The sequence below is a fragment of the Leptosomus discolor genome, chromosome Z (assembly GCF_034619465.1).
Source record: "Leptosomus discolor isolate bLepDis1 chromosome Z, bLepDis1.hap2, whole genome shotgun sequence".
Lineage (NCBI taxonomy): Eukaryota > Metazoa > Chordata > Aves > Leptosomiformes > Leptosomidae > Leptosomus > Leptosomus discolor.
This window is the reverse complement of record NC_141419.1, coordinates 77,624,114-77,651,653: the sequence shown is the minus strand read 5'-3', so window position 1 is coordinate 77,651,653 and position 27,540 is coordinate 77,624,114. Positions and strand designations below refer to the sequence as shown.

Below are 27,540 nucleotides of genomic sequence, written 5' to 3'. Positions count from 1 at the left end.
ACAGTTTCAAACACTAAATACACAGATCAAATGAAGAAAACTAAGGAATGAGACAAAATACATAGACCCTTTAAACAGGCTATTTTAGATGCTTATCTTTTATCTTCTTTCAAATTTATTTCTACATATAAATTGAAAGTAATTTATGTTTTAACAGCCTAATTTGTTTGACCACCTTGAAGAAATATGCCATGTACAGTTACATCAGAGTTGTTTGCACCTATAAATAATAATTACTTCCAAACAGAAGGAAACAACATGCTGGTAACAAAGTGTCAGAGTATAAAGCAGAAGTACAAATTTTAAGGATACAAACGCAAAAGCTGACTTCAAGTTTCTCCACAGTGTACTCAAAACTAAAATTGAAAACACTTGAACGGTAATCATTGATTGCAAGAAAGATGTGAAGATCTACAAGTCTCTACAGTTAGGAAACAGGTTCAGCATGAAAGGACACTGATCCACACATAGTACATTCGAAATGGCACCTATTTGGAGCACCACAGACAACAGGATTTTCCTTCCTTCTACATCTGAGTTCAGGGTGGTCTAGCTGGAGATTCTGCTACGGCCAGATGCCTGCAGCACAGACCCTTATTCATGCCTGGTGCTTTCCCTGACAAGCCTCACGTACAGAGAGCACACCTCGCTCTGCCACAAAACAGACACTACTGTTAGGGCTGTACTTGCATCCAACCACAAAGAAAATGTATAATGTTAAAGTAACAGGTCAAAGACAATATCTGAAACAATCTACTTAGAAATAAATGAAATAAATTTCCAAACTGCTTCATCATCAGGAATTAGTTAAACTTTAAGGAATGTCCAAAGTCTAAGAATCTCAAAACAAGACCCAGGGTATGACATATCAGTGGGGGTACATCACTTAGCAGCCATCACCAGTGAAGCAACAGTAAAGAGCTTAAAATTCAATTTGACATCCTACTGTTACTGCACAATGGGATCGATAACAAAATCTATAGTACATCTCATAGAGAATTACCTTCCTACGGTGCCTTGCAGAGTGACTATAAACAAACAAGCAAATCTACCCTAAATGCAGCAGAGGGAGAGGAAAAATTAACAAACTAAAAGACCACAGGATCAGCTTCAGATGAACTCCAAAAAAAGCCCTGGAGTAAACAGACAGGAAGTGACAAGTTGTGGAATCTGTAAGGCAAAGGTGGTAAGAAAGAGGCAGTAACAGACACAGCAACACCAACCTCATGGAGAGCAGAATCACACACCCAGAAAGTCCTTATCCACAACATAAGGAGAGACAATCAAACCAATTTTTTAAATATTTGGACTACTGAATGAAAAAATGGTGCAATCACATCCACGCCTTATCTCACTTGAAGTTTATTATTTTATACATGAACTTTAAAATTAATATGGAGACTTAAGTCAAACACAGGGTAAAATGAAAAAAAAAATGAAGCATATAGCTGAAGCACACTGCACTCTCTGTGCAATGTCTACTATCAGAACACGCTCAAAAGAGAGGAGAACCAGAAGGCAAGATTTTTCAATGAAGCCATACGCAAGCAGATGATCTTGTACCAGCAGAATTCCCAAACTCACCTTTTCTTTAAATTTTTCTTCACTTATCAGGTAGAAAATCAGGCCTGGGGAATACTAATTGCTACTGATTCGAACTTTGTCATAAAAGAACATTTACTTGCTGCAGATTATAAAACCAAAATTTTGCTGACACAGTTCAACCAACTTCAACAGAATTATGCTGCCAGAAAACTTGACATGCTGAATCTCTCCCCCCATAAAATACACAGAATAATTTATCAAACAATAAATTGTTGTATTTTGTTATTAGTCACCCCTTTTGTCTCTTTGGAAACAGCAGTAAGCATGATAGCTTTTCCTCACACAGACAGCCTGTATTTTGTCCTAGAGATTTCAAAAGAGCCTACGGATATCTGCAGACTGGAACACCTTTGTGTTCACAGGCAGCCTCCCACTATTCTTACTGGTGTTTTGCAATTTCCGTGTTCTACCATTATGTGAAATAAGCACCAAATGTAACTAAAATTAAAGATGTTAAAATACCCATATAGGAATAAAATGGAATTTTGAAAAGGAATTAAAAGTTTGCACATAACGGCTGCAAGAATACATATCATCCAGTTCAGCGAGTGAAATTAATCAGAATGTTTCTATGAAAAAGAAAGAATTTGCACCAGGGAAGTACAAATGTCATCTGATTGCTCCAACTCTCTCTCCCAATTCTGCTCACAGGTAACTAGATGATACTCTGGCTGAGCAGCCTCGATCAGTATTGCCAGTACTGCTACCACAGATGAAGCTGCGCCCATGAAAGGGAAACGAGGACATTTGACGGCTATGAGAAACAGCAACTTAACTTTCTGTGACTGCTGCAAGACATTACCCAAGCACCTTTCTAGATAAAAACAGTAATGCAAAAAACAAATAGTTTCATAGCTGGGCATATTCACTTCCCTTCCAGGTTCCATATTCCTTTATGAGTCTTTTCTGTAGCACATCCACAGCCTCAATGACACGTGCAGGAGAGCATTCATATTAATAACTAAAAGGATGTGTGTGAGTTTTCTTCCTGTTCTGTTCTCCATCTTATCTATCCTTCTTTCTTCTCTCTATTTACCTTGCCTCAGGCTTTATTTTGTCATGTACAGAAGAATCCCCGTAAACATTAAAAATCATTATATGGCATCCCACCCAAGAGAACCAAAGTCTGGCAAGGCATAAAGAGGGAACTAATCCTGCACTTTTTAAATTAGCAAATCAAAATACTCTGGTACCATTTAGACTGACCTGATGACATGGGTTCATTTTAAATCTTAACTTCATCAACATAATAGAAAATAGAAAACGTTCACATGTTCACTACACAGGTAAAGCTAAAGAGTAATTTCAAGAGACCATGTAGGCTAAAGTTCCCTCTTCTGGGAAGGCTCTGATGTATGATTCAAAAATCCTTTCATTGTTTCAAGAATTTCACAGTATTGGTTTTCTTCCTGGGTATAAATGTTCTTGCAAATCTTGTCTGATTGCTGACAAAAGGAGTAGAATGAATAAATTCAATCATTTCTGAATGCTGGTTTATCTGCAAGTACACCCAGAACATAAAAGCTGTTCTCCGCTATGATTCACACTAGCCTTCTGCCATTCCTTTTGGTATCAGCACTCATAGAATCAATGGTCATTTGTTTCACAATATCACTTCCCTCTGTAACTTACATCTACTTTTTCCTTTTTAAAGTAGTTAGATTTATTTTTGCTTATGGAAATTCAGCTACTCTTGTACAGATTTATCTCAGAATTTCTGAAGGCTTCCAGAGAGAGAAAGGGAACCTCAAAGGTTATGGACTTCCAGTAAGAAAGACAAAGAACTCTGGTTCTTGACCAAAAATTGTCAAGGAAATCTATTCATGCCAAAACACTTGAAAATAAAAAGGCCTTTCCTTTGAGTACGTGCCTTTTAACCTATTTCTGCAGCCTAATTAGGCCCTTTATGATAGACGAAATGTTTTCAGCTTAGTTTTAAATCTCAGTTTTCATAAAACTAAGCTATAACCAGAAATGACATAATAATTCCTTATTATGGGAAAAAAATCAAAAGTGTGCATGTGTGGGTGGGTGAGAGAGAGAAGGCAACTGGGGGAGAGAGAGCTTAACAAAACCTATGCATTTTTACGTAGCTTATTTTTACACTGGCTTTATTAAATCTCTCTATCACTATCTTAATTACCCTAGTACACTTCAGTTCTTCAAACTGAAATAGTAAAAACATCCAGCAGAATATAAATAAAATAAAACATTACGAGTGGTCAAATGTCCAAAACAACCAAAGAATTAAATAAAATTTAGCCCCTTAGATGCTCAAGACAAACTCATTAGAGTCATTCTTCAGGTCACTACTGGAAAAGTCAGGATGTCACCGCAAATTTTATTGTAACATGTATAAAATCATAACAAGTTACAAAAAAGATTTTAAAAAACACAATGAGGCCTATGAGGAAAAGCTCTATGTGTCTGGTTCACTCGAGATCACAGCAACCATGATCAATCATTCCCCACGGCTAATGATAAATAAGAAAAAAAAAAAGTCAGTCTTAATTTTAATTGTTTAGACTGAACTTCACAAAAAGCTGTGGTATTTTAAAATAGTGGAATACACTCTGAAAACTGGTCACTGGAAAATAAGAACACAGTGTACAAACTTACTGGGTTACAGGAAAGAGCAAAGGCAGTTAATTTTACTCAGTTCTGCCTGCATGCAGGGAGATGAAACAAAGGATATTCTGAGTTCAGTTCTGTCCTTTTCTGACTGTAAGATCAGCCAGACCATGAAATTTCTAGTCCTGCCAAACTCCTATGGTAACGAAATGACAGTCAGTCAACAGCTATCCTGAAGAAGAGACTTTTACAACAACTTTAAAAAGCAAGCAACTACCAAGTAGTCTAATAAAGGCACATCTTGGTCAAAAATCACCACATTACATTCACATCAGACTTGGAATAAATCTCTTCATAAGCATACTGAGGGGCAGGGGACCAGTAAAAATCGGTAAAGTTCATATTTATTACAGAACCTTTAGCCTAATAAGACTGATCAAGGTCACACTGAAGGTCCATTTAGTCCAGTAACATCCTCCTTGGCGAAGAACAGGAGCTTAAAAGACAGAGTGGTAGTTCTGATTATATTCTCCCAGCTTCTAGCAATGTGCAGTCTAAGGACATCTTCATCAGAGGTTGGACGTAGACCACTTTGCTTCATAGCTTCTGAGGACCATGAACCTGCCTAATAGTTTTCTTGGAACCCAGAAGATTCTGTCATTGCATTTCTACAGTTAACTAATACGAAAAACATTTCTCGTTATCTCTTATAATTTCACTGTATGCTTCCTTCTCTTTGCAATACAGGAATAGCACGCAGCTGTTCTTTATTTGCTTGCTCCGTACCAGTGAAAATCCTATGTACCTTTATATTTTTTCCTGGTTTCTAGCAGACTGTTAGCTTCTGTGAACACTATGGAGAAAAACAGTGAGGTGTGTTGCCAGTATGTCACGTCTGATCACTAGAGAAGCAAAGCTGACATAAAACTCCTATGCTTGTCTCCAGGATTTTCTTCATGTGGCCACAGACCCTCATAAATTAGGAGCCCCTGCTAGATTATACTCATTTCATCTTTGTTTTCTCTGTTCTAAATCTCCTCAATTACCTCCACTTCTAGTTGCCTCAGGCTTAATCTCTCTCACTTCTCTGCACCCGCTGCCTGTTGCATGTTTCCTCCAATGGCCCCTTTCCGTTCCATGTGTTTAATCTCTTCCTCCATGCTACACTGCTGACAGCAAAGAAAATAGACTGCGCTAAATTACTTGCTCTAGGTACTCACACATAGCAGTTCTGGGATAACAATCACAAAGAAAAGCAGAAGCATACTTGATCATCTGCAAAAGCTATCTATATGTAAAGCCACATGCATGCATGAAAGGATATGAAAAATTTAACCACCAGCCTCTGAAAAAGTTCTAGCACATGAAGAACTACACTCATTCAAACATTTTTAAGCTAGTCACATTTTAACATAGCCAGGATACAGGCTTAAGTTTTAAGAACATGTTCAAAGTCAGAAGATACTGAAATTTGTCCAACAAATAATCCTAAGAAAGTAACATTCTTAAAACGATGTATTTTCACTTTTTTTTTTTTTTATAACTGGGCAGTTTTACCCAAAATAAAAACTCACTTAGGCAGATTCACTATAATCTTTAACTTAATAAATTACAATAGAAGTAAGTTTATAAAAGAGTAGCTACTTGAACAATAAATGTCTGCTATCAACCGTGCTTACAAATATGTACTGTAAAAATGTATTCTGTAAGTATAAGCTGAAACTTGCAGGTTTTGCTCAAGATGTTCCCAAAGTAGATAATGAAGAAAAAAGCAAAGTCTGCTAACTATTACTGATAACTGAAGTTACTCCTTTAAATTGATGGAATTGCTTGTTTGACAATTTGCACAAGTAGATCTATATAATTCTGCATGCATCAAAAAGTGAAAGTGATAAATGATAGTTGTTTTCTTGCCTCCTGCAGTAGGCACATCTAAGGAGTGATTCCTTCCTAAACCCTTCTTAAAATCTGTTTGTTTTGATATAAGCCATCAATGAACTCATGCTGCTTGTGATCACATTTTGTGACTTGTGCTTTCTTGATGAAACGAGGTGATTTCATAGTGTTCAGTGCTTAATTTTACTATACTTAACTGGATGATAGTAGTGACAATAAAAACAGGAACATAATTATGTTATTACCTTTTAATTATAACGCATCTAACTGGTATTCAGTACCTAAGCTCTTAACACGAAATAAAACATAAACATCCACATGGAATACAAATAAAATTGCCTTCTCAGATTCGGAAATGAAATTTTGGAAAATACTTTTGTAGATTACATCATGTGATTATTTTTCAATCAAATAATTAAAATAATGAGAGAAGAACCAGAAGAAAACAAAAAACCCACCCCACAATCAGTGAACATAGTCTTCAATTGTTAAGGGCTAGCTAATGGCAAAAGAACCTGCTTAACCTGTACTAGGTACCTCTGCTGAATAAGGTAGCAGATCACATCCCAAATCCTTCCACTCCAGAACAGAATAGCTGCTAACAATATTAACTGTATTGGAATGATACAATTTAAAATTTTTGCAAACAAAATGTGTGTTGCTTTAAATACATTAATCTGTACTTCATTGCTTATTTTCAAAGTACATTAGAATGAAAGCCTTTGAACTAATTAGAAGGTAAAAATAAGTAACTGACTTTTTTTTATTAAAATTATTCACATATTATCAAGAATTAAAACCTAAAGAAAAAAAAATTAGCTTTAATCTCAACAAAAGATTTTATTTTCTTACTCATATCAGAGAAATGACAAATGAAAAGAGACTGAAAGAGATCTCATCGCCTACGCATTCAAAGAAATAAAACTTAAAGGTCAGGAGATAAATTTAAGCTTTAGTTTCAAAAATGCACTAAGAGGAATTTAGGTACTGAAGGGTGAGACAGAAAACTAAAAAAAAAAAAACCCAACAAACATATATTTAACTGCACCATCCAGGAATGAATTCTTCGTATCTTCCAGGCTATGCAAGCCCAACTAAAACTGCCCTCAAACTAAGGATCAGACCAGAGCGTGCTAAGTAGGAAACATACAGGAAGGTAATCAGAGTAAAACAATATATTAGCAGATATTTTGTAAAAAATCATGTTGCTGGTTCTCTCTGGTAAGAAAAAAAACACCCTGCAGGTATTTCAATAAAGGCGACAAAAAGACACATCATCTCAAAATGGCACTTTATGTGCACACATGTATTAGTTATCCTCCTTATTTCAGACGTTCATTATAGACAGTGGTAGCTTACAAAGATTTCTGAAAACTACTTCCCATGCTACCTTTCTTTCTCAATGAGGGATCAGTGTGGTCCATTTCACCTTCAGAATCATAGCAGATATCCCAAACCCCCAAAATATTCAAGATCAATAAAACTTTTCTGCAGTGCTAAGGAAGAAGATAGTATTTTTCAAGGAAAGGATTGGTAGACAGAAAAGAACTGACGGTAGTATGTCATGCAGTTTAGACACTTTTAACAGATTAATCAAAAACCACAGGAATATGAGCATCAAGAGATTGAAAGTAACAAGTTTTAATAAAAATTCTTTTACACTTAATCATTATCCTTCCTGAAAGCTGCCTGGAAAGGAGAACTCTAGACATGTATGGAAATAAAAACAAAGAATAAAGTGCTTCATGGAACCAAAAATACTATTTGATGCTGAAGCTGACAGAAACATGTTAAATCAGTCCTTCACACCATAAAAATAAGTTTTTGCTTCTCAGAACCTAATGAGAAAATTCTGATTTCTTTCCCTCTACAACGGTGAAAAATTGTCTTTAGCACATCTGATATTCAAAGTCATAACAAGTACGACCTCTAATTTCCTGATCATACCTAGTTTTCTATTTTCTCTCTCTGTTTATTACCAGGCAGAATAACCACTGAAGCACATCAAGCCAATATCAATTGGCTTAAAATTCCCAACAGAACTCTCACACAACTTACTTAAACCAGTATTTTTATATAAACTGCTTGCTTGGGTTTTTAACCCTCCCATCCCCAGCCCCCTCAAAATAGAAATACATTAATGACAGATTTCTTTGCTGTCTCTGATTCCTCTGAATTGTCGAAAGAAAAACTCAGTTCTCTTAGAAACCTTCATATTCATTTAGTAATTTTTGTTCTCCTTCTGTCTGAAAGTCTAGACGATGTCTTGAAGTGGGCGGTTGGGTGCCCAACTTCATATAACTAATCTGGTTCTCCCCTTTCGATAAGCCTCCTGGCAGATGTCTACATCGGATACATTTGGTTAGCATATGTTCAACCTTGATGGAATCTGACGGATTCCATCACAAATAGAAATTCATTTCTACTTGTATGATGGCTCAATTTAGTCTGTTGAATCTGGTATTTCTTAAAATCCCAAGTTATTTCTAATTTTGAATGAATGAAGCAGATCTACCATCGCATTTCTGTAAAATTTAAAACCAAACCCATGTAAAAATAGCTTTTCTCGATGCAGGAACACCAGGAGAAACTGACTGCACACATAGCTCAGGAAAATCAAGGGATAGTCTGCTTTGGTGTCCATGGGGGGACTGGAGTCTTTTCTATTTGTTGGTGGCAAAAGCAAACACAAAGTACATAACCCCTCCGTATAGGAGGTCATGAAATACCGCAACATCAAGAATGTGCTGCTGTCCAAGCTAGGAAGCCTGTTTCTCAGCTGGCCTCATCACAAGATGTTACAAAAGCTACACAACTTTTCAAAACACACAACTAAAAATAAAACAAATGGGAAAAACCCAACAGTGCAAAACATTGGAAACAAAGGTGCGTAAGAACTCACCCAATTCACTTAAAAGAGAGAACAATGAGATATCAGTTTCACTTCCATCAGCTTGGAATTCCAATAGCCAAAAATTTTGGCATAAAAATCAGTGTCCCTTTTGAAGGTACTGTAGAAAAAAAACGCTACCCTGAAACTGTTCTTATTGAGAAATTTAGTATACTTAAAAACCTATTTGCTAGATGTACTTGTACAGAATCACACAGAATCAGGAACTCACACAATGGTAAGGGTTGGAAGGGACCTCTGGAGATCATCTAGTCCAACCTCCCTGCTAAAGCAGGTTCACCTACAGCAGGTTGCACAGGATCACATCCAGGAGGGTTTTGAATATCTCTGGGCAGCCTGTTCCAGTGCTCTGTCACCCTCAAAATAAAGAAGTTTTTCCTCATATTCAGATGGAACTTCCTGTGCTCCAGTTTGTGCCCGTTGCCCCTTGTCCTGTCACCGGGCATCACTGAAAAGAGCCTGGCCTCATCCTCTTGACATAGAGCCTTTTAGATAGTTACAAGCATTGATAAGGTCCCCTCTCAGTCTTCTCTTCTCCAGGCTAAACAGACCCAGATCTCTCAGCCTTTCTTCATAACAGAGATGCTCCAGTCCCTAATCACCTTTGTAGCCCTCCACTGGACTCTCTCCAGTAGTTCCCTGTCCTTCTTGAACTGAGGGGCCCAGAACTGGACCCAGCACTCCAGGTGTGGCCTCACCAGGGCAGAGTAGAGGGGAGAAGAACCTCATTCAACCTGCTGGCCACACTCTCCTCAATGCACCCCAGGATACTATTGGCCTTCTTGGCCACAAGGGCACATTGCTGGCTCATGGCCAACTTGTCTACCACAATTCCCAAGTCCTTCTCCACAGAGCTGCTCTCCATCAGGTCAGCCCCCAACCTGTACTGGTGCATGGGATTATTGCTCCCCAGGTGCAGGACCCTACACTTGCCCTTGAACTTCATTAGGTTCCTCTTCGCCCAGCTCTCCAGCCTGTCCAGGTCTCGCTGAATGGCAGCACAGCCTTCTGGTGTGTCAGCCACTCCTCCCAGTTGTGTGTCATAAGTGAAATTGCTGCGGGTGCACTCTGTCCCTTCATCCTGGTCACTGATGAATGTGCTGAACAAGACCAGAGCCAGCACTGACCCCTGCAGGACATTGATAGCCACAGACCTTCAGCTTAGCTCAGCACCACTAATCACAACTCTCTGAGCTCTGTCCTTCACCCAGTTCTCAATCCACCTCACTGTCCACCCGTCTGTCCCACACTTCCTGTTCACCTTTTGACATGAGGAGACTTGCTGAAGTCAAGGTAGGCAACAGCCAGTGCTCTCCCCTCATCCACCCAGCCAGTACACCATCACAGAAGGCTACCTGGTTGGTCAGACATGATTTCCCCTTGGTGAATCCATGCTGACTACTCCTGATAACCTTCTTTTCCTCCACATGCTTAGAGATATGCTTCTTGCCCTTTTTGAAGATTGCAGTGATATTGGCTTTCCTTTGGTCCTCAGGCACCTCTCCTGTCCTCCATGACCTGTCAAAGATGGAGAGGGGACTAGCACAGCATCTGCCTGCTCCCTCAGTACTTCAGGGTGCATCCCATCAGGGCCCATCGACTTGTGGGTCTCCAGTTTGCCTATAAGATCCCTAACCCAATCCTCCTCGACCAAAGGACAGTCTTCCTTTCTCCAGACTTCCTCTCCTACCTCCAGGGTTTGGGTTTCCTGAGGACCAGCCTTATCAGTAAAGGCTGAAGCAAAGAAGGCATTCAGTAACTCTGCCTTCTCCGTATCCTCTGTCACCAGGGCACCCACCTCATTCAACAGTGGGCTACATTTTCCCTAGTCTTCCTTTTGCTACCAATGTATTTGAAGAAGCCCTTTTTGTTGTCTTTCACATCCCTAGCCAGCTTTAATTCCAAGTGGGCCTTAGCCTTCCTTGTTGCATCCCTGCATACTCTGACAACATTCTGATATTCTTCCCAAGTGGCCGGTCCTTTTTTCCACCTGCTGTAAACTTCCTTCTTCCCTTTGAGTGTTTCCAGGAGCTCCTTGCTTATCCAAGCAGGCCTTCTGCCTCCTTTGCTCGATTTATTCCTCATAGGGATGCATCAGTTTTGGGCTTGGAGGAAGTGGTGCTTGAATAGCAACCAGCTCCCTTGGGCCTCCCTACCGTCTAGAACCCTAGCCCATGGGATTCCTCCAAGTAGGTCTTTGAAGAGACCAAAGCTAGCAATCCTGAAGTCCAGGGCTGCAATTCTACTTATTGGTCTGCTTCTTCTGTGCAGGATCCTGCACTTCACCATGCAGCCAAGGCTGACCCCAGCCTTCACATCTCTGACCAGTACTTCCTTGTTAGTAAAAGGTCCAGCAGCATACCTCCTCTCATTGGTTCTTCCACCACCTGTGTCAAAAAGTCATCATCAATGCTGTGCAGGAACGTCCTTGGACTGTGGCTGCTTGGCTGTGTTGCTTTTCCAGCAAATATCAGGCTAGTTGAAGTTCCCCATGAGAACCAGGGCCTGTGATTGTGAGGCCTGTCTGCAGAAGGTCTCATCAACTTCCTCCTCCTGATCAGGTGGCCTGTAGTAAACACCTAAAACAGTATCACCCATATTAGCCTGCCCCTTGATTCTTACCCATAAGCTCTCAACTTGTTCTTCATCTCATCCACCCCTAGGCAGAGCTCGATACACTCCAGGTGCTCTCTCACATAAAGAGCAACTCCCCCATCTCGCCGAGTTAGCCCGTCTTTCCTAAACAGTATATAGCCATCCATGACAGCATTCCAGTTATGCAAGACATTCCACCATGTCTGTGTAACTGCAGTGAGATCACGGCCCCGCAACTGCACACAGATCTCTAGCACTCCCTGTTTGTTCCCCATGCTGCGTGCATTGGTGTACAGGCATTTCAGAGGAGTAATTGAGCACCTTTCTGGCACTCATCTGGGGAGGCAGCTAAGGAACAGTTTGGACCCCACCCCTTGAGTCCTTCAGTTTAAAGCCCGCCTCACCAAGTTGGCCAGCCTGTTGCCAAAGATACCCCTGCCTCTTCAAAGGCCTTCATTTGCAGCTCTTGATGCTCAGAGCATTTGAGAAATTCAGCACTTTGAGAGCCTAGGCACCACAAGCAGTGTGCTTACACACTGCTTACACAACCAGTTGGCTACGTGTCTCCTCCATTTTGATCAGGAATATATCCCAGCTCTCCTCTTTGCTTTTCCCTGCTTCTTTCAACATGAAGAAAAAAAATTATATAATACATTTGACTTATTCCAAAAAGAGAAATTTTACTGGTTTTCTATAATGGAAAATACAATACAAAAACCACCTGTTTAAACATTAAGTTGTTTAAAGATTTCTTTAGCTATCGCTTTCTCTAGCTTAATCACAAGTGGCAAACTAAGGAACTTATTCTCTAATTCATGGGACTATCAGTGAGAGTGCATTTCCATACACTGCACTTCATGAGTGCAGGTGTTCTATAAAGCACTTTAACACAGTTTTGGAAAAAAAAAAAAAGAAAGACTGGGCGACTTTCAAATAAACAGCAGGAAACTGAGAGACAGAAATAGAAGACCACTCTGTGGTCCTCACCCATTCTTTTACTATCTTCTGCAGCCTGAAAACTCAGCATGCTTTGAAGTCAAGACAGTCTTGGTATCTCAATCTTTTATTTCTCTAAATCCTCACCATCTTCACTGAATAATTCTATTCTATAGCATTTGCAGGGAAGGATGCTTCAAGAGAACACTAAAATCTAAGCTACCAATTCAAACAATAACTCCAAAATTCTCACTGCAGCAATAGTTACAAGGCTGCAGCTTTTCAAATCTCAATGTTTTGACCACCTGAAAAAATGTATTTGTTTCACGTCAGTAGGCAATTACTCACACTGTGAACTTTTTATAAGAACTTCAGTTTGAATGTCAAATCTTTCTCATTTTATACTAGAACGCTCCATCAGAGACATCAATAGCACAGAAACCAAATTACTGCTTTAAGACACATAAATAAAAGTATATATTCATGTAAATTCCTTGAATCATGCCTAAAACTCTCTCTGCACCATATTTTCAGTGATATAATCACGTGTGATTTAAATTGCAAAGTGATAAATCATTGATTAAATGATTAACGCATCTTACACACAAAGCAGGACATAAGAATTATCATTAATTTATTGCATATATTAGTACAGATAATGAAAAGTTAAATCTAGAGTATCTTAAATCCTATTAATTTTCAAATTCTCATGATACAGGACACAAGTACTATTAACAAAATACACTTCAAATGCACAGGCTTTCTAAAAATTGTTATGAAAAAACCCTAAATTTAGCTTTAAGAGCAAACAGAGGCTTTCCATCAGTTTCCCCAGCACACTGACTTCCTGGCAATCTGCAGTATCTACTGATCAACCATGGACTTGCTTTAGCTTGTTCTTTTTTGAATGTCATATTTATTCTTAACATATGTGACAAGGATAAAAGGATTTTTTTTCACTGAATATTATATTCACATCTGCAACGAACTTCTGAAGCTGCATGCTGAAAAAGCTCATGATACTCATTCAAGAAAGTACACATTTAGAAAAGCATAAAATATAAAAGACAGATGAAAGAAAAATAGATTCAAATCTTCCAGCACAACAGTGTGAAGCTATAACTATCTGAACAGCAGCCACCAACAATGTGATCTGCTATGAATTTTAACCACTTATTCGCCACTCCAGCAATGAAGTGCCAAATCTGAATCCACATAATTAGAGATTATATATAAAAGAAAAGCAACCATAAGAAAAAAAAAAAACACAACCAAAACCACATCACTAAGTTAACTATTAAAGAAGTTTATTCCCCTGAAAATCAGAAGCATGTTAACTAAATGCAAAAAGAACTACCTTGTGAACTCCGTTCTAGCCCAGTCTATTCCAGTGTTTCTCAAACCATCATGAAATGGTCTGCACAACAGCTGTAAAAATGTTTTTGTTTTCTGTTCTGTGTTTAATAAACACATGTACACACAGAACCATAGAACCACAGAATCATAGAATCATGGAATGGTTTGGGTTGGAAGGGACCTCAAAGATCATCTAGTTCCAACTCCTCTGCCATGGCAGGGGATTAAAGCATCAGAAGCAAGGAATCAAATACACTGAAAGGAAATAAAAACGACAAAAGAACATTCAAGTCTGGGGATGGGCTTCTTTTTGGTAAACTAAAATTACTGTGGCAATGGTATGCAAATATTTCTAGGAGCTGCTTTTCTAAATCAGAACTAGTAGTCCCTGGATTTCAATCCCAATCCTTCTCTGACTTTTTCTTTAACCTTCTACAACTGGCACCATAATAGCAACCAAACTGCTTTTTAACATTGTTGAATACTGAAGCAGAAAAGGCATTAAACACTTCAGCCTTCTTTGTACTCTGCATTGGTAATTTTAGTCTCTTAATTGAGCAGTGAAGTATCAATGTCCTCTTTCAAATCTTCTTTATTTTGTACTGGGCTGGAGATTTCTGAGTTTGCTCCTATGTGCTTAAGCTTTCTTGTTTGTTAGGTGTTTGTAATGCTTAGCGTCAGACATCGACCTTTCTGTCACTTTTCTGTATTTGAGATTGCAATGATTGTGATCAAGGTCAAAGTCCTACTGCTCTTCTAATGCATTCTCCATGTTGGAAAAGTGTATTCTGCAGCTCTTAACACAGTCTTTCCCTAACTTCATTTCTTCTTAGCTCTACCTCCCAGAGCCTTCACCTACCAATTCTTTGAGCTCATGAAATCAGTATTCTTAAGAGGGATTCCTGATGTTTTGCTGATTTCCCTTCTATGCTTTCTAAGGATGATGAGCTTGCATTTCATGGTTACTTTCCCATAAGTGTTCACTCAAATCTTTCATCTAAAGTTCCTTTGGGAAACGATATTGTAATATCTACACTCTATAGTTGGCTTATCTAAATGCAGATTCACAAGCATCTCTGATTCAGAACTTAGACAAAACCCAGGCATATAAATCCAACCATGCAGTCAAAAGGCCTGACAACCACCTGGATGTTTAAGATGCAAAGACTTCTGTACTTACACTAATAATATATAATTATATATATAAAATATATACTTTGCATACATTATATTAATATACTATGGCCACTAGAATTCTACTGTCACTTGTGCCAAAAGCTTCTGGTAAGGTGGCAGGACTAAGCAGCTCAGTGTCCATCCTGTGCCAAATGGGACTCTCAAACAAAACATTCTGCACTGCTGATCCCTGGGACACCCCCTCAGCAACCATCCCCTGAGCGCACATGGAGTCATCATTGATCAATTAAAAATATTTAAAAAGGTTGTAGCAACACAACAGCTTAGTGGTTAAAGAATTTGCACAGAAGGACCTCAATTCTATATCCTTCTTGGCCTCAAATACTGATCTGTTGTATCCCCAAAACCCATCCTAATTTGAAGTCTGTGCTCACACCAGAACTGCTTCCTGTACTAGGGTTCAGTTTCAAGTTCCATGGCTGGGCCATCAAGGTAAGGAAAAAGATTCTTTTAGATTATTTTTCCACTTTAAAATAGTACTTACAGGCTTTTTACAGTAAACTGTCACTGTCCAAAAAACCTTGAAGAATTCCTCAGAACAGAACTATACATCTGAGGAAAGTTTTGCCATTGTTAAAGCACTTGGAGGAACAGACACCAAAAAAAGGGCTCATTTTCCAGTTTCCTCAGTAAAACACAATGCCATGATTTAGCACAGATAACAGGATACAAACAGCTTATTTCAGTCTGCTTCTGTCCCTTAGTGCAACGCAGTTCATTGTACCTGAGATAATGGTGCTCACTGACGTGGCTGTGTTGTTACTAGGCAACCAGAGATAAAATGCAGGGTTTAATGACTTTTATTTAATGCATTTTTATGAGAAAGTACACTCTTTTTTTTTTTCCTCCCCTGATGTTATTTGAGGTGGAAATGCTGTTTACACAAGAAGATACATTTAGCCATTCTCTGCAATCTGAACAAGAAAATTACTCAAACTGGATATTCAAACAGCCAGTCAATAAATATTTCTAAACATATTGACTATTACCACTGTCAAACACTTATATCATGGCAGTGGCTGAGATTTCCAACCACTTTACCAGGGACAAGTATTCAGTAGGTCTCACAGCAGAGAATAACAATGGCAAGAAAACAGACAACATCTTAGGGATGTTAGGGGCTGTTATGGATGTTTATGTACTCCTCCATGGCAGAGAGCAAGAGCCCAAGCCTCTATCACCCTTCAGCTCTTCTGTGCTGTCATGACACCCACACCTGGCAAGGTCACACCATGTTTTTTTCTGTGGCTTTGAGTCACATCAGTTCTCTTCAAAAAAGAGGCGCCATCACCAAAAGCTGTTCTTCCCAGTGGGGCTCCACTCACAGGAAGATGAACATCTTAGGAAGCGTCCTAATGTCGCAGACCTTGCCCTAGCAGTCTAGGCATGCATCCAGGAGGCCGGCTCCCTGTAACTCTGAGCTGCTACACATTTCATTTCCGATCACACAATTCAGCAGGTCGTTTGAGAGGCCTGACAGCATTGCCATCTGCTGAATTCAGCAGACACGTCCTTTATTCGACTGAGTGTTGGAAATGTTACTGCATATATAAGACCACACAAGCCCTCAAGTTTCTTCACATGCCATGCCCTTCCTGTGCACCTTTTACGAGGGCTGGTGGCTCGTATATAACTTGTTACCAATGAGTTCCTTTTAGATTGGCTGATTTCCTGACTCTCCTGTTTTTGCGATGGGAGCAGGAAAATGTTCACAGATCTGAAAATCAATGGAAAGCCTCAGTCTGAGTGCATGTGTGAGGGCTCAGGTCGAGATAAAGCTGTAGCTCTGACTGCATACCTAGCTCCCGAAAGTTCTGCAAGATGAAGTGAGAAGCAGACAAACAAAGAATGTTTTTTTAAATGCAACACTATAGGAGAACTAAAAACCAAATAAACTTCTGCATCATTTTGCTTTCACAAATAGATAAAGCCAACTAACTAATGCTGCCAATACTGGATTATTTAACATCTTACTCTGCAACAGTTACCTTGCAAATAACAGGAATCATTCAATTCAGCTGAAAACTTATCTTTGACCCTTAATACTGGTCATGTTTAAATTAAAGCAGAAATGCCACTGGACTCAGTGCAGTTGGATCTTTACAGTTATGTGTGCCTCAACATACATCCTTATTATCATGAATGTTAGCAATTTCTATTTCCTATCACTTAGATAAGCAAAATAAATGCATGTAACGGTCCAAAATATTTGTGCAGGTCAGTAAACACCTCTTGCATCTCATCAGAAGTTTACAATCAAAGTATTTCTGATTCCAAAAAAGGGTACTGAACAGCTACTTCTGACCATCTGCCTAGTCAAAATAAACAAGGCAGAGGGTCAGACACTTTAATCTGAAATTTGTTCTAGAGGAATTTTAAAAATCAGTAACTCTCCAATGTGTTCCACAGACATAACTGGTACAGCCTGACTTTGTCCTCCTTCAGAAGCCTCTCCATGCACAGCCAGCCTCACTCCCCACAACATGGGAGGAAGCAATAGCTATCAGTTTGTGGCTTTGTGAAGTGGGGTTTTTTTTGTCTCTACTCTTATCCTCCATACCTGCAAATGCTGGCAAGTTCTCCCACTTCTGAATTTTTACAAAAATCAAATGTCTGCCGATACTTCATCTAAGAGAGTGTAAAATGCCACACTGACTTAAACTAGAGAATAGCAGCTCTAATACATCAAAGAAAAAAGTGTCTTTTACTGTATATGCTTGTCAGGACATTTCACTTCTCCTCAGGTTAACATAGAGGAACAGGTTAACAATGCAATTGATTCCCAGTGCATTTCCCACTTTCACCAAGTTCACAGATATCTTGAGATTGGATTTCCAGTAGTTGATATTTCCCTTCGTATGGATCTTAATATGCCAAGTGCCATTCCATAGTTTCACCAATGACCAGAAACTAAAATAAATCTAGGGAAAGTTTGGTGAAATAATAAATCATAACAAGGAAGTGTCAGTACCAAATGCAGCAGGTAAACTGGGTCTATTGAAACATAACATGTTTCATAACAAAATGCAAAGTTAGACATCAAGACATACCTGCCAGACTTACAGAATGCATGTTGGAAAACACTGATTACATTTTCCTGAAGTATGCCAGGAAGAGATCAACAAGGTGTAAGCAACTAATGCCGTAGGACCCCCTGTATAATGACTCGCAGAGTACAGGTGTGCAAACAAGGAAGCAGCAGGACCAAAGAGTAACTCTACTTTTCAGGTGACTTTAGTGGTGGCAGTACAATGCTGAGGACATTCCAGTTGGTCACATTTGTAGTTCCAGAAAAAAACAGAGGAAATGGACATAAAAATTATATGAGAGCTGAAGAAAATGTTTTACAGTTAGAATCATTAAGACCTCAATCTGTTCATCATATCAACCCCACCGAGAAGTGACTCAGTGGGAAGGAAATGCCAGCTTCAGAAAGGTTTTTAATCTAGCAGAAGAGTGTAAAAGCACTGGATGGAATCTAAAGCCAAACCAATTTCAGTAAAAAGACATATTTATACAAGTGAGTGTGATTAACCACTGCAACAAGCATAAACAGAAGGATGGGTTTTCCATCTCTAGTTCTGTTTGCATTAAGGCAGGACAACTTTCTGATTAAAACCATCTTCCAAAATTCAAGTTATACTCTGATTGAATGTACTTACTGATCCTAATAGTGACAAGTGAATGGCCTAGTATCGATCATTCTGACATAAAGTTTAACAAATGAAGTTCTGTTCCTGAGAAAGAGTTTACTTCTAAAGGACTGGATAAAACTAGATGTGTACAAATAAGCAGAAAAGGGAAATAAATAACCCATCAGAGTAGCTATGAGGATCAACAACTCTCTTTTTCTGCGTATTTGTAGCACACATTTTAAAAGAAAAAATTCAGCAACTCAAAAATCAGAAACACAGAGGGATATGCCTCTAATTTTTGCTAGTTACCTGCCTCAGCTTGGTGTTTCATGCTAGACAAGCAGATATAAGCGCTAAGTCTGCTTGCATAATAGGTACAAAGCTCCACCTTCAAAATCGGGATGGGAGTGCCAGACTGAGAAACTACAATCCTCCAAATCTCAGTTAATCACTGCATATCTCCATTAATTACTGCATGCCTCTGAAGACAAGTCTGATCTGTAGCTTTTGGATGTTTGATGGAAAGGAGCAGGGATGTCTCCAAATCTCTATGTCTGCTTAATTAAGTTAAATGGTCAGTGGGTGAAAACCAGAAACAGATCTGGGAACAGATACCAGAATTCAGAAACCCCTGCTACCAAGAGTGCATCCGAATTACTACCCTACACAAACTTTTTTCTTCTCCCTGTAAGTGGGATTGAGAATTTCACCTTTCAGCCTGCAACAACATTAACAAAGGAGTCAGGCAAAACTCTTCAGTTGCCTCAGTTCCCTAGTGATTAGCTCTAGACAGCGTTCAGTACTGTGGATGTCATATTGAAATACCTCCTTCTGATTCTCTGGGTTTGAACTCTTAAATCCAAACACAACATTCTGAATTCCACTTTGGAAGAATGGCACTTAGAAGTTAAGCCAACAAGGCAATGCATTTGGCTCAAAATATCTATTTGTCCTAAATCTCTGGTTACGCTTCTTCATCAGTAATTTGTCCATAAAAAACTAGAGTTGTAAAGTAATATTAATATGCCACCTTGCAAAAAGCTTGTCAGTTTTTAAATGGTATTGAAAATGCAGCAAGACTCATGGTGGATGGACACAGTTCACAACAGATCTACTAAACACTGTGAAGTGGAATTATAGCAAGAAGGATGTCACATAATTGCTGTTCACTGACAAGAAAATTCTACCCTATCACACAGGGATAGAAGAGCAGAAAGAGAGAATGAGATGGAATGTAGGTGGAAGGCTTTGATCTACTTAAATTCTCTAAACGCCAGACTGAACAAACTATCAAGAGAAGCGACTAGAAGAAAAGGGAGAGATGAAAAATTCTTCATTTTTAAACGGAAAAATATTTTAAGCCTTTCTTGAAAATCAGCTGTGAAAATTCATGTACTGTTGCTGAATTGTCAGTTAAGTCATGTGACAAGTTCTATGGCATTTTTTGCCATAGTTCTGTAAAACACAAAGAAATAACTCAAGTTCTCAAACGTATTATCCAGAGATGTTTATAACAAATATATTTTCCAGATAAGACTTTACGAAAAAACTAAAACCCAACCCCCAAACAAAAAAAAAAAACAAAACCGAAAAACCTGAAGATACACAAGCCTCTTCCATTTATAGTTTAGTAAAAGGATGAACTAGAAGAGCTTGTCTTGATCTTACTATGAAAATCATATTTAGCTTTTATTAGGCACATAAAAAAAACTTGCTAGAGTGTGATGAAAAAACTAATAGCGTGGTCTATCTTTTAGATACTGCTATGCCTTAGCAATTCGCCAGTCACCAATATATTCCCACTGTAGGTTGCTCCATATTTTTAAACTTTATCGGTTTAGACAACAATGAAAAAGGACAAAAAACATTGGAAGAAACTTCTATATCATCTAATCCATCCTCTTTCTCAAGCCATAACCAGACGTCTGTATCTCATTCTGCACTGATATTTATGTAATATATTTAATTTTAGAGACCACAGCTGTAATAGCTCCATGATTTGCCCAGTCTACATTGTTATGTATTTATCTTTATCATCATGAAGTTTTGCATGAGGTTTTATGTGAATCTTCTCGAACACAGCCTAATCCTACTGTGTCTTCTTTCATCCACATATGATTTTATTTAACAAATTTGAAGGCTGTTGTTGTGTTTCCCTTTCAAAGGCTGATCACAACGAACATAGAGTCCTGGCCAGGATCAGTTGAACAGTAACAAACTGAGGAACCATGGTGAACTAATCACTAAAACGGAGCACAGTGTTAGGAGTAGGCAACCCAAGGAGACACGTTAGACCACTGTCCCTGGTACAAAATCCCCCAATGAGTCAAGAAAAGGAGAACTCTGTCCCCAGAATACCATGCAAAACAAGGCATACAGGGTTTACTATGTTTCAGTTCCCTACCTCTACCACAGTTGTCTTGGCAGCTTTGCACATAGGTTGGTTGAAGTTTCTTGCAGTTTTCCTGAGAAAGAAAAGAAAATTAATACTAAAAGCTGTAATAGTACACATAAAGCCTTTTCAGAGATAAGCTACACAAGTATCTCTGTAATATAAACATCACAAATCTTTTCGCCAAATAGCTAGAGGACTAACAAAAAAACAGGAGGGAAGAAAAAGTATTATGGAATTGTGTGAGACGCATACAAAATTGAATCATATTTTGCTACATTAGAAAATATTTATTACAGCTCTTTTAACTTTTAATCAGCATGTTGTTTAACTGAAATTGGGTATGTTATTGATATCTTCATTTATTAGATCCAAGAGCAGCAGCAAGTTGGGCTTTGTACAATGCACCTTCCCATTATTTTGCTGCACAAAGAATTAAATTAATCTCCATAGGGGGGCCAGCACAGGGCCTAACAGCCTCTCAAGTCCCACATATGCCGTCATAATTCACACTAGGACTTGGGATAGCACTTTGAACAGTAGCAAATTTAATCCAATTATCTTGACTAAAAAAAGCTGTGCCACTTCTGGCACTCGCTGCAAGACTCTGGCCTTCATCCTAAGTATTCATACGCAGTATTTCTCTAACAAGGATCTCTAGGGAATAAAAGCAACACATGACATACATAACTATGCTGGGATCTGCACTGAGATCCCAGTAGGCACAAGAAAAAAACAAGTGACCTCCATCAGCCACGCTCTGTACTTTTCAGACAGCAAATAAAACTGTGTGGCATAATATTTAAGAAAAATTACGTATATTTTACTCGAGTTCCACTAACAACTTCTCAGCATTTTTCTCCTTTAAAAGCAGAATCCTCGAACATTTGTCATCAAAATGCATGGAACTACGGTTCAAGACAAGCCGAAACCTCCTTTACCCCGTCCCCTTTGCACAGAAGCAATTTTTTTCCTGACCGTCCCTATTTCCCAATGCCACCTTCTCCTTTTTTCATGCTTTTGTGCAACGACCGTGCCTAGTGTTATAGCCGTGCTGAACTTCGGGATGCTGCTGCCACCTCGTGGCTTTGCGGGAGATAGGGAATTGAAATCGCCAAATCCTGAGACTACCGTGCAGCTTTAACAGGATTTCTAGCGCAGAGACCTACAGAATGAAAGCTACACACAAATACACTTATCTTGGGGAAATCCTATTCTACTGACAATACACAGTAGCTGTGAAGCCTCCAACAGAGGCTACAGAAGGGACAATATCTTTTGTTTGTGGGTTTCCTCTGTGGCTAGGTAAACGTAAAAGATGTAAGAAGAGGAAACCATTAAAAAAAAATTTAAAAAAATACTTGGGTATATATTCTTCTCTTGTAACAGTGCACTGTCTAGTAGTGCATGAACACAATACTAGCTAGTAGTGATTTAGGCAAAACTACATTAAACTAGGTAGAGTAGAAATGAGAAGAAAAATAGAGTTACAAAAGCTGACTTAAAATAGCAGGTGAATGGATACAGATCAGGGAAGGCTGATATGATAAAAACAAATTCAGTATTTCAATCCAAGCAACTACTTTTCTGAGCCAAAGACTTTCTCAAGATTGTAGTGGCTGGTCTGCAAGTAAAAGAAACTGATGTAAAACTATTTTTACATAAGGGAAAAAGTTACAAGAAAACATTTCAATGTCAAACTAAGAAGAGTTAATGGGCTTGATTCTGACCCTATTTATAAAACCTCACGCAATTTAGAATGTTCTTGAGTTAGTAAAGTCGTTTCAGAAGCAGCAGTCTTTTACATGTTCAAAGGTCTTCTTTCTAAAGAACACATCATCCAGAAGAAAAAACAGAAACTCTATAGTTATTTTCCAACACAGAATAATGTTCAGGTTTTTGGAGTATGAAATCCAGAAACTAGCTAGCCAAGTTCGCTTTTTTATTTTAAGATAGCTTTCTGTACGTCTAGACTCAGCAATGTCTACAAAGTCCATTGTTCCAGCAATGGATTCCTAAGCTGACCCAAAGGCATGATAACAGCTTTTCTCTCAAAGGCAAAAGATGGCAAACTAGTTCATGGTAAACTAAACTAACAAACTGCATCCACTACGTACCTAACAGTGCAGAGATGAAGGGACACCTCGGGTATGAGCTGAATTTACATATTGTACAACCACTTAAAGAACAAAGAGATGACCTGACATGACTGTCTGTGAAAGCAGGGGCCTTACTCAAGTTATCCCTTCAATGACTCTGTTCCTTTCTCAAGAGTGAACTCTCATCAACACCGAACCACACCTCCACTTACAAAGAAGTATATCAGGCTAGAACAACTCCAAGGCAGAATGGTTCCAGATGAAAAGAGAGGGAAGCCAAAGGAGGTAAAATATCCACAAAAGCAGTGGCACTCTTTGCTATTGTCCCTAATGAGCAAAGCTCCAAGGGAGCTTAAGACCTGGAGACACTCTGGTCTGCCAAGTGGAACTAGTACCTGCATCAGACTAACAAAGTGAAATGCCCATATATGCATCAACAAGGTGGGATTATCTCATCATGTTTGAGTGAGTCTTGTATTATGTGCCTTGGTAATGGTGCACTATACCTAAGAATTATCATCTACTGGGCCAGAGATAGGTCTTGTTAGGCAAAAGCTCTGGTGCAGCATAGTCCACTCAGCATAAAGATGCCTGGAAGGAAAGCAGTCACAGTGTGCTGTATGGAACAAAAGAGCTAGGGGACATGAAGTAACATGTCAAAAACCCTGTTTAAAAAATTGCTTTCTAAAGGAGCTGGTGCCATGTCAGGTGCCCAAGAAAAAAGTATGGCTTCACATATAAGAACAAAGAAAATCATGCTAGTCTGTGGTCCAAATAAGTCTACCTAAAGTACATCCTTTAGATTTAAAAAAGCTCTTAGCTTGAGGGTGAATAACAATTTGGCAGATACTTAATTCAGTCCTATTGGCTCCACAGACACCAGAGGCATAGGAAACACACTATAAAATAGTACCACTCTGCTGTGAAAGTGGTGAGTAAACACAGAGTCTATGTCTATCTAGCCATACCTCAGCAAACGAAAACAGAAGTCACACAACAAAAAAAGTATGGAAGGGTCCCACTGGCAGTGAATACATACTCAGTATACAGCATGATGTCAAAAACACGTTTTCTTTTTCATCCTGTAGATCACAGAAATATTGCTGTTATATTCTAATCTATTACAACTTCCTCATCTGTTACCTTCCGCAAGCTATGAAATAAGCCCATGTTTCTCTGTTCTAGGCCATGAGGCAGTCTGTGTCTCATGCAAGCCAGAATGGGTCACTGTTTATTACAAGCAAATTCTTTTAAGCTGGCAACAAGGCACTGGATGATGATGTTTCCATCTTTGATTAGTCACACCTGAAAGAAGGAGCCAAGATTTTTAGGTCTCCACTCCCGATGGAAGTAGTATCTGGTATCAACTGTGTGAATGTGGGAGGGATATGAAGACTTCTGAAAGGAACAGGAGGGAGAGGGAAAGGCATAAAGAAAGACCAACAGGACATAAAGGAACTGAGGGAGAAAGGGAGAATGCAATCAGTCTGTTTCTGTGGAGAAGAAAAGAATTTTTCAGAGGTAAGGAAGAACCAGTAGATATATATGGGGTAAAAGCACAGACAGTAGAGGCACTCAAGATCAAACAAAGAGAAGCCCAAGGGGAAAGACTGTTTCCTATACTCCATGTCCCAGAGACCAAGGAAAGCAGTTTAGCAGCTGTCAAATTCGTGTGCACACAACAAGAAAGTTCAGCTTTCAATCAGAAATCATCTTGTCTTGCCAGTGGGCAAGGCACGATGTCAGGAGTCGGGTAAAATAAAAATTCTTTCTTAATTTTCAAGTATATTAATTTAACGTTGTTATTACTATAGCTACAAGATACATAAATTAAAATTTTATGTGAATGCATGTGTATATATACATGTATACACAGAGAAAAGCATTACTTTATTGGTATTGTTTTATCTACATATTTTTCAGCTGCTGTTTCAACTCCTTGTTTGTTTTAATACACAGAAAGACAGACTGCATCATTCAGCATCTTCTCGTAGTAAACTGCAACTGATTACCATAACACTTACCTTTTCATCTGATAGCCATAAAACAAACAAATAAAAACCAGACGTTAAACATAAGCAAACCTCTCCTGCTTCAGTTCAGGACAAACCAGAGCACAAACATAGCAATTCAAATAAATTATTTTATCATTAGCGCAATGCCCAAACTTTTTACTACAAAAGATGTTTAGGTTCATATGATGCCTCTCCCTACACCACTGAGATCAAATCAACTTTAAACATACTTTTTGGGGGACAGAATCAAGTTTTCCCACACTGGCTCACCAGGAGACTGACTCAGCTCCTTACTCTTCTGACATACATGAACTTGCATTTCTTGCGTCAGCCTTCAATTGTGCAAGGAAAAGGACACAAACTAACATGAAAATTGAAATGAACAGAATGTCACTACATTTCTCCACAGTCATCATAATGACTCTGGTCTGCTGTGTCTCATTTTTAACTACCAATGCTTTATTTCACAGCTATAGTTTTGAATTTTCAAAAGTCATTAGAAAAAGCAATTATATCTTGGTTTTTATAGCAGTATAATTTGACAGTAGGGAAAGGCAATATGAAAGGAAATAAAACCAGTAAAACATTATTTTGTCATCACACAGGAGACAGGATTCTCCTTCTCTTTCATTACCTAAACCATTAAAGAATCTTTTCCCACTGGTAAACAAGTCACACCTGAAAATGATGTTTCCTGCACGATCAGCCTTCCATGCCTTCACAAGAGCAAAATCTCCTGTAATCGACTTCTCCAGAATAAAGTGACGGCCATCAAACTCTCGCACCTACAGAGAAAAGTACACTATTGAGATGCAGGTTTCTTCAAGCAGATCTCCTATGTAATACTCATTTTATGGGGTTAATTTTACATACTATCATATTTAGACTTCTTTCTGTACTATATATATATTTTTTATATGAAAAACTGTAGCTACTGTATAACAGCAGAGAAGCACAGAAAGGCTGTAAACCCCAGTTTTATCATAGCGTCGCTGTTTAGTGAAACAGAATGAGAATCAGATCCATACCCCTACTGCTCCATCTACTGGAATTAGACATGCTTTTTCCTGCACATCTACCAGCTAACCAAAAGCTGAAGCGCTAAAGCAGAACTGTTGAAAAAGTTCGTAATCACTGCCCATCACCAGAAATCCCAAATCTAAAATGAAGTGGGTTTGAGACAGAATACTCAAATCACTTCATCTGACAGGCTGAATTTCACTTGGTTTTCTCTGTATTTTGATCAATAGTTGTAATGATATTGTGCCTGAAGCCAGAATATGTAAGTGACAAACAGCTAGTATTTTAATCCTATATAGAAACATGAAACAGAATTTCTCTTAACAATGTAGAAGGTTAAAGTATACATAAATACTACTTGAGAGCTATTTAAAATTTCTGACAGGGGGACAAAGTATGACAAAAGTGTACCAGAAGTCAGTTTTTCAGTCCTGTAAAAGGAGACCTGAGCTTTTATAAAATGACACTTACATTTAAAATGGATTTGGAGAATGGATTTGATCAAATCATGCTAGTGATGTTATTAGCCCCCCAAAAGACCGAGAAGAGTCAGACAGAGTTTTCCACAAATGTTAAAAGTAGAAGAAAAATGTTACCAAAATTATAAGCTATTTAATAAATAAAACATTCCTTCAAATAATAAAACATCATAATGGCATACTCAGTAAGAAAATTATGGGGAAAAAAAAAGACTAAGTTAATGATTAAATACTGAAAATAGCCATGTATAAAATACATTAAAACCGCGGGGGGGGGGGGGGTGTGGGGGGGGGTGGAAATTACCTTACCCCAGATATGTTTTTGAGGTAGAATTGATTGCCATTTGCAGCCTAATTGGAACACACAGCATTATCCCATCCATTTCTTCCAGTACAGTTACAGAACCGAGAAATCTCTTCCTTTCTCCAAAGTCTACATCCAATTTCAATATAAAGCTCTAGATTCTCACTTGGAAGCCACACTCTTTTTATTTCCTTGCAATTTCAAATACTCTGACTAAATTGGATTTCAACTGTTGACAAATGTGTTTCCTGAAAGTTTGTGTCAACCGAGCTCTTCCCTGTTTAACAGGAAAACGTCCCACCTCTTCAAGTGCTAAAGCTTCATGTACAGCCACATGGCTGCTTACTCCATACCACAGTACTTAAGGAGCACCTCCCTCACTAATAGGAGGATATTCTCAATCTGTACTGTGCACTGCAGTGGCCTGGTACAAGATTTTGTTTGAGTGCAGAGCAAACCTCGTCAGAGAACTGTCAGGTGAACAGTAACTCAGCAAGGTAGGTTTTCATTTAGACCAGTTCTTGATGCT

The 27,540-nt window shown here is 38.7% G+C and overlaps 1 protein-coding gene across 1 annotated transcript in view; it reads right to left on the bottom strand.

The window, feature by feature from the left end:
• OXCT1 (3-oxoacid CoA-transferase 1) overlaps window positions 1–27,540 on the bottom strand; it is an 84,636-nt gene that overhangs the window by 38,573 nt on the left and 18,523 nt on the right. The window contains exons 6-7 of the mRNA XM_086479437.1: window positions 25,887–25,993; window positions 21,107–21,167 (exon numbers count right to left, since the gene is read on the bottom strand). Coding sequence (XP_086335563.1) covers window positions 21,107–21,167; window positions 25,887–25,993 — 168 coding nt within the window. The remainder of the gene's footprint in view (window positions 1–21,106; window positions 21,168–25,886; window positions 25,994–27,540) is intronic.